Source organism: Equus caballus, chromosome 5, assembly GCF_041296265.1.
Source record: "Equus caballus isolate H_3958 breed thoroughbred chromosome 5, TB-T2T, whole genome shotgun sequence".
Lineage (NCBI taxonomy): Eukaryota > Metazoa > Chordata > Mammalia > Perissodactyla > Equidae > Equus > Equus caballus.
The window spans coordinates 80,508,893-80,522,028 of record NC_091688.1 but is presented as its reverse complement, the minus strand read 5'-3'; the positions used below and the strand labels follow the sequence as shown (position 1 = coordinate 80,522,028).

The 13,136-nt window shown below is 37.9% G+C and overlaps 1 protein-coding gene and 1 long non-coding RNA gene across 5 annotated transcripts in view; one reads left to right on the top strand and one right to left on the bottom strand.

Annotated features, from left to right (window-relative positions):
* The first annotated feature begins 406 nt into the window (after positions 1-406).
* On the top strand, positions 407-7,272 carry LOC138924129 (uncharacterized). Its single transcript, XR_011438823.1, has 2 exons — positions 407-847; positions 6,147-7,272. It is a non-coding gene; the product is annotated as an uncharacterized lncRNA (long non-coding RNA).
* Positions 7,273-10,076: 2,804 nt separating this feature from the next.
* LOC100061885 (guanylate-binding protein 7) overlaps positions 10,077-13,136 on the bottom strand; it is a 28,069-nt gene continuing 25,009 nt past the window's right edge. For 2 of the 4 annotated variants that reach the window (XM_070267324.1, XM_023641702.2), the window contains exon 12: positions 10,077-10,319. In XM_070267324.1, coding sequence (XP_070123425.1) covers positions 10,266-10,319 — 54 coding nt within the window. In that variant the 3' untranslated portion in view covers positions 10,077-10,265. The remainder of the gene's footprint in view (positions 10,320-13,136) is intronic. The other 2 variants (XM_023641703.2, XM_023641705.2) reach the window with 1 other exon arrangement.

Sequence of the window (13,136 nt, the reverse complement as noted above, 5' to 3'; positions counted from 1 at the left end):
AACAGAGCGTTGAGAGTGTTAGATGAATGTCTATTGGTTCTTAAAGTCTCTAAGAATATAGTGAACTAAGAGCTAAAATTTTTAACAAATGAAGAGTATGTCTACAGGGAAGTTGGTAGATGACTGCAACAGATACTGTAGGCTCAGTGCATGTGCTTCAAAGAAGCTTCTCTCTCTCTCTCTCTCTTTATTTTTTGCAGGGAAAGATTCACACTGAGTGAATTTTGTTTTCTGTCCTTGCACTTTGTCTCCTGTATGTTTCAAAAAGTCCTGTGACCTCTTTATGGCTGTCCTATAGATTATTTCACTGGTTCTCTTTTAAAATGTCTTTATTTAGAAACAGTTACAGAAAAGTTGTGCAACGGATATGAAGAGTTTCCATATAGCCAGTTCCCCAGCTTCCCCTAATGTTAAGATCTTAAGTAACCATAGAACAATTACTGAAACAGGATTTTAACATTGATACCATACCATTAGCTAATCTGCATGCCTTTTTTGCATTTCACCAGTTTTCCCACTCATGTCCTTTTCTGATCCACGATCCGGTCCAGGGTCTCTCATTGCATTTCATTGATAGATCCTCATTTTTACTTTGTCTTTCAGGATCTGGACATTTTAGAAGAGTCCTGGACTGCCATTTTGTAGAATATCCCTCAATTTTGGTTTTTCTTACGGTTCCTCACGCGTAGAGTGAGGTTATGCATTCCTGCCAAGAACGCCGTAGGAGTGATGTTCTGCCGGTCTCAGCGCATCGGATCGAGGGCTTCAGGAGGCACCTACTCTGATGCTGTGACGTTCACTCTGATCAATGGGTTCCGGTGGTGTCTGCCAGATTTCTCCACGTAAGGTTAGTATTTAGCTCTTTGTAATTAAAAAGTACCATTTGGGGAGATTTTCTGAGACTGTGCAAACATTGTCTCATCATAGTTTCACATCACTTTTAACACTAATTTTGGCATCCACTGATGGTGATTCTTGCTTGTAACAGTGGTTACTGTGGTGTTTGCCTGTGGGTGATTCTGTATTTTGACCATTCCTTCCACATTTATTAATTGAAGTTCTACTGTAAGCAAGTGAGTAAGAGCTGTCCCTTCTCCATTTGTTTATTTACTCTTTTAATTATTCAGTTGTGTCAGTATGGACTCCTAAATATTTATTTGATTCTATGGGGTTGAATACTTTATTATCATTATTTGTTTTGCCGCTTAATTTGTCCCGGATTTGTTTATTAAGAGCTCCTTCAGGCCGGCTCTTGGGTCTTTTGGCATGCTCCCATCATATTCTGAGTGCTTCCTTGCTTTCTGGCACCACAAGGTATTCCAGGTCCATCTTGTGTTTTTCCTGATTCAGCTCTAGAATCAACCATTTCTCCAAGAAGCCATGATTCTCCTCTTTTTATAACAGTACTTAGATGCGAAGATATCACGCTAGGTGTGAGCATTCCTCCTAGGCCTTCTTAGGGGGCAAAATTAGGAAATTTAAGTGTGTATACTAGCACATACGTACACACATCTATATTTATTTCTCTATCTATCCACTGCTGTAGAAACCTTGATTGCCTTTTGGTATTTCCAGTTCTAATCTAACATAACAGGGTTTATTCAAGCTCCCCCTTTCTTTAACTCCTTACTCTGATTATGAGAGCCCTGGCTATCATTATCTATAACAAACTGACTTATTTGCTCAGTTCCAGTATGCTCATAAAGTAGTTCCACATTTCTAATTCATATTCTGTGATAAATAAATTTACTCACTAGAATGCAATGTTAGTGCACAGTTCTTCCTTATGTATTCAACCAGAACACTGCATTCAATGTTGCTTAGTTCTTTCCTTTCTTATCCTCTCCAGTGTGGTTAAATTATTCATTTGTGATACAGTTAGGTTCACTTGTCACTGTTTGTTTCATTTTGGTCTCTGCCACATCTTGGTTGATTTTAAGTGTGTATTTATTTTCCGAGTATATGAAACACTTCATGTCTCTAAGAGTCAGCCCTTTCCAAAAAACTGCTCAGAGAAATGTCGCTTCTCCATTTTACCGCTCCATTCCCATTCCACCTTTCTTTCTATTTTTACTACTCCATTATCACCTATTTTCTATAAGTACCCAGGCTCGCTAGTTTCTGATTTATGCTTCCTAGTTATCCTTTTCACAAATGAGCAGATATATGTATATCTTCTTATTCACATTTTCTAACATGAAAGATCACATGGTCTAGGTATATGGAAATCACTCCATATCAGTTCATAGCGGGCTTTCTCCTGCTTTTTGACAGATGCTTGCTCTGTTATGTGCATTTACCGTAGTTTATTCAACTATTTTCCTATGTGTAGGAGCATTTAGATTGCTTCCAATATTTCTTCAGTTGCAAAGTATGTGGCAATGAATAACCCTGCTAACACTGTGCATATTCATTTTCATATTGTTGCAGCTGTTTCTTCAGAATAGATTCCTAGAAGTGGAATTGCTGGGTCAAAAGATAAGAGCATATACTTTTGTTATATATTGCCAAATTCCTTTCCAGAAGGGTATGCCAGGTTGCATTCCCACCAGCTCATCTTGTATCTCATTTTCCAGAAAATGGAGATTTTTCCCTTGTGTCTTACATCTTCTGACTTCATTACCAAATTTCTTTTGGAAGCTTTTCACCTTCTCCTTTAGACTTTGGAATGAGCTCAGTTATGTAGCAATAGGCAACCTCCATCTGGATAATGTTGTGTCAAACATATCTGCGTACTTTGAAACATACACACCATTCTAGCCCAGCATTGAACCTGGTTTCTCCCGCATCTGTTCCTGGGCAGGGTCTGGGTTAGAGTGAGGAACTCAGGCTCCCCAGGGGTGCTTTCCCCTCTCACTGTGCAGGAAGTTCCCAGCTGCCACTGCCCATCCTGTTTACCCACTTGCTGGTTCCTAATCTTTGCTCTGTATCTTCATTCACTTGTTTCTCACCCAAGACTGATAGCTCAAGTCTGACTCTTACTTTGTTGATTTTTTACTCAATTATGTTACCAGATTTTGACCTCCCTGTGTTTTAAGATTGATTCTTTACTGTCTCCACATATATCAGCTTGCATATTGCTTTTACTTATTTCAGATAATGAAGTTACAGTTCTGAAACATTATCTTATAAATCAAAGCTTCTCTTTTCTTTGGACTCTGCTCTATGTAGAGTTTTTATTCACACAATTTTAGGCATGACCTCTTTAACCAGGACTTGGGTGGGTAATTTTATAAAGTTAAAAGGAGTGAAAAGTCTCCCTTTAGTAATGCCTTAACTTTATGTTTTTTACTTCAATGCCTCAATCCTTGTAACTTGAAGTGATAGCACTTGTGAGCTTTTTGAATTACAAACACATACAGACCACAGGCATGCCATTTTTCATTCTTATCCTATAAGAAAGAATGGTTTGCTTCCACTGTAGTCAATTACTTTGACTCACTCTTGCTGAGGGCTTATATCTAACGGGATGCCAGTCTTGCCTCCTATCTAGCTTCCCATTTCTTCAGGCGAAGATGGAAAAGAAACAAAGCCTTCTTGTTCATCCTATGATCAGGACCCATTTCCTCTTCCAAAAAAGGCCCACCGGGACTCCTGGCAAGCGAATAATTGTTCGATTTTTTATCACGAGGCATAACACGATGAAATGTGAAGCAACCAATGACTGACTCAGAAAAAGTGGCTGCATAAAGATTTTATAAGCTTCCAAATTACAATAACTTTTTGCCTCTTTTCGCAGACCCCAAGTCTCCTGACTTCTATTTATCTGGTACTCTAAAAGTTTGCAATAAAGACAGAAATGGAGTATGAGCTTTATCAAGCAGGTTTTATCAGAGATAAAGGTAACGTAAGAAAATGTCAAGAAAGAAATAAGAGTCTTAAAACGTTCCAGACTCTCAGTTTAGGCTCCCCCTCTACTGCAACCACATTCAATACACAGCTGGTTGGTGGGCACTGAAGGGACGCCCTGCCGCCTGATAACATGAGAATTTCATCTGACCACGTGCCGCAGATCAGGCACAGCTGCAGCCTATCTTGCCATGGTCATTTTAGAGAAAATTAACTGACCCATAGAAATCCCCTCCCAACCTAACTCAATCTTCCTGGAAGCAGAGATCCTTCAGAGGGGAACAGACAGCAGCTTCGTAGACCAAGTTAGAAGTGCTTATCCTCTTCCCTTTGCTTCTGAGTTCAGCTGCGCTGGTTTCTCTTGGTTTCTCTCTCACTGGCAATTTGGGCTTTTCCTTTACCCGTTCAATGTGCTGGAACTTTGCAGATTTTCTTCAAAGACCCAAAGATTAGAAATCAAATCTAACAGGCAACCTCTGCAAAGAAATAGACTAAAAATGAAACTGTAAAGCACTGAGTCCAAGGCAGTCACTCAGCAAAGGAAAAGCTGAGAGCTGTGCTAGTGAGACGGTTTGACACGGTTTCTCAACTAGACTCTTCCAATTCTATTATTAGAAGACATCTTAGAGACTGCTTTCAATAAAAATGAAAGGTTCATTGGATCAGTTAAAGTAATGTCATTTATTTCACGTGTGTGGGACAGTTCAAAAAGCATAAGGATGAGAAAATCTTATATAATATTTTTCTAGGATCAATTGCCTTGGATATTAGATTCATTCACAATGGACTTGGTTACTCAAATTTGGTTAGCGAGAACTCACTTTTCTGAGGGAATGACCATGTCTTACACATTTTTGAATTCTCAGCAGCTAACCCAGGTACAGGCACTTAGTAGCTGGGAAATAATAGTAAATAATAATGATGATAGCTTCCCTTTTTTGCACACTTGATTCAGATTCAGTGGCAACTTCTCTATGTAGATTATTTTATCATACCATAAATAATTTTACCACAATGTTACAGAGAGATTTTAATAACTTGTTAAAATCACAAGCTACTAAGATGTGAACCCTAAAAGTCTTGCTCTAGGACCCATGCAATCAACCACTTCACATAATACCTTTGCATTTGAGTGAACAATAATAATAATAATGTTTCCTATTTACTGACTCCTTTCTAGGCCAAACTCTTTACATATCTAATTTAAGACTGGTAATAATGCTTTACCATAAGGGGTACTTATTATCCCCATTGTCCAAGGAGGAAAAAGAGTCCGAGACAGGCTAAGAAATATGCCACCTAAATCAACAGAGCTACACAAAGCCAGCAAATCACTAAGTGAGATTCAAACGTTAAAATCCTTTTGATCAAAACTGCATATTTCTCCACTCCACACTGTCTGTAAAAGAAGAGAGGGAAAAAGAAAGAAGTCAGAGGAAGGGTATGTGTGTGTGTAAGAGAGAGAGAGACAAAAAGAGAGAGAGAGAAAGGGAGAGATGGTTGTTTATTATGTTAATTTCCTATCTTTTTTTCTAATAAATGCATTTATCACTCTACGTTTTTCTGTAAATGTTGCTTTAATTGCATCCTGTACCTTTCAAAATGTAGTATTTTCATTTTCATTCACTTCAAAAGATTTTCTATTTCTATTATGATTTCTTACTTGAACCATAGGTTATTTAGAAATATATTTCTTAATTTTCACATGCATGGTAGATTTTCTAATTACCTTGATTTCTAACATTATTTCATCTGATCAGAGAACATACTTTGTTTGACTTCCCCCTTTTGAATAAGACTTATTTTACTTATTTTATCGTATAGTCACTTGTTAAAAATATTCTTTGTGCACTTTAAAGGGTTATACACCCTGCAATTGTTGGGTGAAATGCTCTATGGATATTCTCTAGGTCAATTTAGTTGCTTCCAATTTTTTTTTAGTTTTATCATATTTTGTTTTCTTGTTCTAGCAATGACTGAGAAAATTACGGTAAAATCTCCAGCTATGATTGTAGATTTCCCCTCTATTTCTCAGCTTTTGCTTTATATAAATTTGAATTCATATTATTGGAGATATATATATATTTAAATATTTTGAATACTTTGGACAAATTGAAGGATCTATTATTATGAAATGACTATCTTTATCTCTAGAAATCCTTTTGGCCTTAAAGGCTGGTTTGTCTGATATTAATTATAGCAATTCCAGCTTTCATTTGTTTAGTATTGATATAATACAACTTTTTCTATTCTTTCATTTTTCTACAGCATAGACTTTGGTTTTACTTTTTTTTCAGTGAAGAAGATTGACCCTGAGCAAACATCTGTGCCAATCTGCCTCTAGTTTGTATATGGGATGCAGTCACAGCATGGCTTGAGGAGTGGTGTGTAGGTCCACAGCTGGGATCTGAACCTGCGAACCGCCAGCAGCTGAAGCAGAGTGTGCGAACTTAACTGCTATGCCACTGGGCTGGCCCCTGGTTTTACTTTTTTTTATCCAAACAATGTTGGTATTTTCTGGAGCGTTTAGACCAACACTGTACAGTAGAGATATAACAAAAGGCACACGTATAATTTTAAATTTTCAAGTAGCTACATTAAAAGAATAAAAAGAGTCAGGTGAAACAGACAAATAACATATTTTATTTAACTCAGTAAGTTCTAGAATATTATTACTTCAACATATAATGAACGTAAAAACCTACTAATGAGACATTTTATACTCTTTTTTGTTTTACTAAGTCTGCAAAATCTGAGGCATATTCCGCACCTAACAGCACTTAGTAATTTGACTAGTCACATTTCAAGTGTTCAATGGCCAGATATGGCTAGTCGCTGCCGTATTGGATATTGCAGATTTAGAACATTTATAGTGAATTTAATTTTGGGTTTAAATCTATTGTATTCTATGTGATTTGTATTTGTTCTCTCTATTCTGTTTCATCTTTTCCCCTTTGGCCCCTCCTTTTGGACTTACTATTTTTTAATCATTCTACCCACTTCCTTCATCCCTTGTCTGGAAGTTATTCACTCTAGTTCAATTCATTTAGTGGTTACTGTGAGAATTGTATTGTTTATGCTTCGGACTTACAAAATTGATCTTTACATTTATCCTCCTATGAGAGGATGCAGGGTTCTGAGATACTTTGCTTCATTTAACCCTCTCTCAACTTATATGTTCTTGTTATCCTGCTCATTAATTTATAATTCCCTAGACATTTTAAACTGTCAGCTATATTATTATTGTTTTAAATAGTGGATGTTCACTTAGTTTTTTAATTTATATTTCCATACATATTTCTTTCTTTCTTTGCACTTTATTCCATTCTCCATCCTTGAGTTTCCATCTGGGAATATAGATAGAAATAAATACAATGTATTATAAATATGAATAAAAATGATCTTTACCTTAAATGGAAACTACTCTTTAGTTGAAGAGAGAATTATGTATAAACTACTAAGTGAGTAGAGTAAAGTCAGTGGGAATAAGAAGGGTGACTATGGACTGAACAAATAATACTCAAGCTATGGTGGATGCCCATTTTAAATATTATTCCAGACTTATAGTTAAATTCAGCATTATTCCCAAATCTGGGAGCAGGAGGGCCAGCCAGGGATCATTTTAAGTTGTTGCAGTCAGAAATGATGATCTTTGAAATAAATGGTCTTGGGTCAATTGGATATCCATAAGGTAAAGCAATGAAATCACTCGTACCTCATACCATACATAAAAATCAATTCCGGGAGGATAATAGAATGAAATATGAAAGGCAAAACAATACAGCCTCTAGAAAATAATATGGAAGAATATTTTCAAATGCTTGAGGATAGGGAAAGATTTTTTAAGATACAGGCACTAAACATAATTGTAGTGATTGACAAATTTGATGATAAAAAAATTAAGATATTTTGTTTATCAAAAGACATTATGATTAGAGGAAAAAGGCAAGCCACATATGTGGGAAGACATATATAAGGATAAATGATCGATATACAGAATATATGAATAACTTCTTTAAAGACAGGTACTCAATAGAAAAATGGATAAGAGACTTAGGCACTTCAAAAAGAAGATATTCAAATCATCATAAAAATTAGAAAAGGGGTTAAGTTCATAAATTACAAGTTAATATCACTATGATGTTATAGTGCACACCTGCCAAAATGTCTTAAATTAACAATACCAATAATTCCAAATGTTGATCAAGATGTGGAGCAACTGGAACTCTCAGACATAGCTCCTGAGGAAATTAGTACATCTACTAGAGTAGACTTTAATATTGATATTGATGGCACCAGGAGAATTATGCCTCATAGTGTTTATGCCCTTGTGTAGTCCCTTCCACTTAACTATAGGTTTGGCCATGTGACTTGCCAATAATACATCAGCAAATGTGATACAACGTTGAGAAGTCCTCCTACATGGAGACTTGCCCTTTTGGAGTCCAGTCTCTCTATAAGAAGATTAGACTAGACCACTGAAAATGAAAGTCCCATGTAAAGAAAGAGGTCCTAGTCTTCCAGCCATCCCTACCAAGACCCCACATGTGGATGAGTCCATCTTATGTGCTCTATCTCCAGCTATTCACCAGTAGTACACAGCCACATGAGTGAAGCCAGGTGAGTCCAGCAAAACAATCCACCTAACTCATAGGATTCTGAGAAATAAAATAATTGTTGTTTTAAACCAATAGGATTGGAGTGCTTGTTATGCAGGAATAGAAAATGGAGTCAACAACTTTGGAAAACTGTTTGGCATTATGTACTAAAGTTTAACATAAGTACTCTGTGACTTGGTCATTTCACTCCGAAGTACATTACTATCAGAAATATATGCACATGCGTATCAGAGAGATATATAGAATGGTAAATAATACCTCCAAACTGAAAATAACCCAAACGTAAATCAAGAGTAAAACAGATAAGTAAATCGTGGTATGTTTGTATAATGGAATGCCTAATGCAATGAAAATGACCATACTATGCTCATACTCAATAAAGTAGATGAATGTCTCAACTGTAACGTTGAGTGAAAGGACCTGGGCACAATAGAATACATACTGCTTGATTCCATTTATGTGAAGTTCACAAACAAGCAAATCTAATCTCTGATGTTAAAAGCCAGACAGTGATCATCTTAGATCTAGAGGGAGGGGTTATTGATTAGAAGGAGGCACAAGAAAACTTCTGATGTATTGGTAGTGCAAAATGAACAGCATGGTTGTATCCATTTTGTGATATTTCACCTACTGTATACTTTTGAGTTGATCACTCTTCCTGTATTACATATATATATATATATATATATAAATTTTTAAGAAATCTTCTAGGAGAAGTCTTTACATGAATAGACAAGCCAGTTGGGGTGTATAGTTATAAATGTGTTCTCCCCAAAACAAAGAAAACCAAAATGAGCATGCTCTGCACTGGTTAACCTAGGTTCTATCCTGCTGTAACCATTTCTTCTCAGAGAGAGGAGAGAAGTTTGATTATTCTTTCAGATGAGGGCGATTAAGCAAACAACAGCTACCTCAATTTTCAAGTGAGCCTGGGGTGAACTATATGAAGGAAGGCATAAACATTTTCGAATGTAACAGCAAATTTTGCTGTCAAGTCCTCTTATGGGAAAACAGGATACCATTAAGCCAAGGAAGCATGTTATATACTGGCTAAAGACAGTGCAAAAACATCTTATCTGCTTGGATATATAAACAGTGAGAAATTTCATCCTGACTTTCTAGGCACTTTCCGTCTACCTAGATACCTGTCCCTGGTTCCGTTTACTCAATGATAAAATAGTTTCCTTCTTTTCTACATTGTATGGAGAGGATGCTCTTTGTTGGTAAAACTTTTAGTTCACCAACAATATGAAACAATTGAATTTACTGCTTACTCTCAAAACCCCTTTCCACATGAACTAAAGTTATTATCCATAGATAAATTTGGAAATGTTGGTGGAGAATAATATATGGTATGTATAAAACTATTCTATTTCTGAAAAACTTATGTCAGCACTTAGTATGGAAAAGCCTGGATGCCTATATACTCCAAAATTAACATTATTTCTCACTAATTGATGGGATTAGAGATTATTTTTTTATTTTTACACTTTTTTGAGTATTGTAAATTCTTTCAGTGCTATGAATTATTTTTTAATTGTAGAAAAACATATACACAACAAGAAAGTAATTTCCATTTGAAAAAGAAAATCACTTATTCAAAAAACATTTTCTTTTAGGTATTGAGTATTGCAATCCATTAGTCATTTATTTGTTAGAAAAGTGTTTAATAAGCAATGACAATATACAAAGTCTGTCATGCATTAGTGTTCCACTGTGCACAGCTGAGTTATTCTATGAAGGTAGCTCATATAAGAAAAGCAGCTTGGAATGAGGGATTGGACTAGTCTCCTTGCTTTAGAGAGAAACCAGGGCATTTGCCTTAGTTGCAGCATCCAACGTTGTACCCTGCTGGGGAAATAAGGAACAAATTACTGTTTTATCCTTGTGGTAATTTACTTTAAAGTATTTCAGACTAAGCATTGTGCTGTGTGTGTTTCTAAGCTGCCTCTTATTAAACCCATGGGGTCATTAATGAGCACGTGAATTGCCCTGATCTGAAATCATGACCTTAAGAGTTGGTGATTTGGCACAGGAAGTATTCTTTCCTGAATTAATAAGGAGTTTGCTTACTGACATAAGCGTTGGTAGAAACAATGAAGTTATTAGTATTTAAAGTATGTGATTAGTTAGGAGAAGTGAACAGGGTCACTTTTTTTTTCTCCCCAAATGCCCCCAGTCCGTAGTGGTATATTTTAGTCGTGGGTCCTTCTAGTTGTGGCACGTGGGACACCACCTCAGCGTGGCCTGACGAGCAGTGCCATGTCCTCGCCCAGGATCTGAACCGGCTAAACCCTGGTGCTGCCGAAGAGGAGCGCCCAAACTTAACCACTTGGCCATGGGGCCAGCCCCACACCTGACATTTCTTGTCAGCTCTTCTGAGCTTCCTTAAGCTATTTCCTGCATTCTTGGAGAGATATCTCCTCTATTTTCCTTCTCGTACCATTGTCTGCCCCTAACCCCTACTTCATCACTCAAGTGTTTCCTTAAGAAATACATTCTGTGAGGGCTATTTGAGACCAGGCTAACAGGTGAGAAGACAGCGTCGGCGGGGCAGGCTGTAGACTTAAGTCTGAGAAAGTAGGGAAAGAATTTTAGACATGGCCAAGCTGCTGACTTTCTAGTACACAACATGCAAGCATGGTTGTGAACCTGCCTTCTAAAATAATTGTTGAGGGGCCGGCCCGTGGCCTAGTGGTTAAGTGCGTGCACTCTGCTTCGGCGGCCCAGGATTTTGCCAGATAGAGTCCTGGGAGCGGACATGGCACCGCTCGTCAGGCCATGCTGAGGCGGCATCCTGCATGCCGCAACTGGAAGGAGCCGCAACTAAAAACACGCAACTAGGTACTGGGGGGATTTGGGAGAAAAAGGAAAAATAAAGTCTTTAAAAATCACAAAGTGGGCAATTCCTTTCACTCAGCTTTTACTGTTCTTTGTCACCCTCCTGATCCTTTCCTGATCTGTAAACAGGTATAATTTCACCTCAAATTTCTTGCGTTGACTGTTTCATATTCTGTTTGCTGGTTATGTGTACTGGGGAGACTTGAGGGGCACACAGGGCTTTTCCTTGCTCCCTCATCCCCTTTTCCACACCAACCAGGTGGGCAGTGTTCAGAGCATCTCTCTAGGTGATGCCAGTGGGCCTTGTGGACTGGCTTAGCTGTGAGACTTCTCATTCCGGTGTTGGTTGGGGAACCTGGAAGTTAACTAAGAATTGCCTCATAACCCTCAGGAAAGCAGAGCTGTGTCCTTTCGACTTTAGAGGGAAAGAAGAAATGAAGACAGAGCACAGTGTTGCTGTCTGATGGCTCTATGGGTGATGTGCAGATTCCACCACTCTGTCAGCCTGTGGGTATCGTTTTCAGTGAGACATGGATTCAGTGAGATATTTATATCAGTGAGATATTGATGTAAAAAGCATGACTTTATTTCAGCAGAAGTAGCCTGAACTGAGACAAGAACTACAGTGGAAGAAAAGGTTTGCAGTATTCTGGCATTTTTAAAAACTATTTAAATGTCATAATTGCTCTCTGAGCCAAAAGAGCTGACTTCATTCCTAGGTAATTGTCCCGGGAAGAAGTTTGAGGGACACAGAGCACGTGGAGTATTCAGTCCCTCCGCGAGAACAGGGCAGCAGGTTCAGATGAGCGTGCATGTCCTTTCTGCTCATGGAGTCCTTTCTGCACTAGTTCCTAAAACTGTGTCCTTTCTTTTGAGAACTATGGGGAGCAGCTAATATGGTGAGATCATGGCAAATTGGGGCCGCAAAGGATGGCAGCTCCCGTATTTATTCAACCAACATTTTTTGCACACCTGGTGTTTGCGTAGTGGGCTCCAGGCTAGCAGCTAAAGATATGATGATGAAGACTGAGATCGAGAGATGGCAAGGGAGACAGCTGTAATTGGGCCGTTTCAATTTTCACAATTATATAAAAAGTGCCACGGTAGGCGTGCCAATAAGGCACAGTGGCAGCACTGAGAAGGAACACCTCATCTAGTCTCAGGAAGTCAGGAATGGGAGAACCTAAGGAGGAACCGAGGCTAGCAATTACAGAGAATGTGGTAAGGAGCCGAGTTGCTTTAACAACTCAGTACACTGTGTACGCAAACCCCAAATCAAAAGATAACTTGCAGATTCACAAGTAGTTCCTTCTAGCCATAGTTTATTCTGAAGCACACAACAGCTAGAAAGGAATTCCAGAAAAATCGAGTTGATCCTGAAGAAAAATTTTCCTTCTGATTCACTCCCCTTGATAAAGGTGGGGCTGGACCTTAGAGGCCATTCCAGCAAATGTTCCAAGAGACTTTCTATCAAAAGAAGTTAAAACTAGAATATTAAAGCTTTATTGAAAGGTCGTAATTGAAAACAAGATTAGGATGCACATCTTGCACTTTCCAGTTCCCTGTTGTCATAAGCAGACTCTTCCACTGCATTCAGGTGTGCTATGTCACAGAGCACAAACACTTTCATCCTGTTATGAAATGTCCCTTTCCGTGTATGACTTCCTTGGCTTTAATTTTAGTAATTTTATTTCTTTTTTAATATGTAAAAACACATACCATGCAAAATGTACACGGCACAGAATAGAATGTACGATGTAATGTTAGTTACCTCTCATGCCTCACCTCAACCACCCAGGTCCATCCTCAATTTTGACCATACTTACT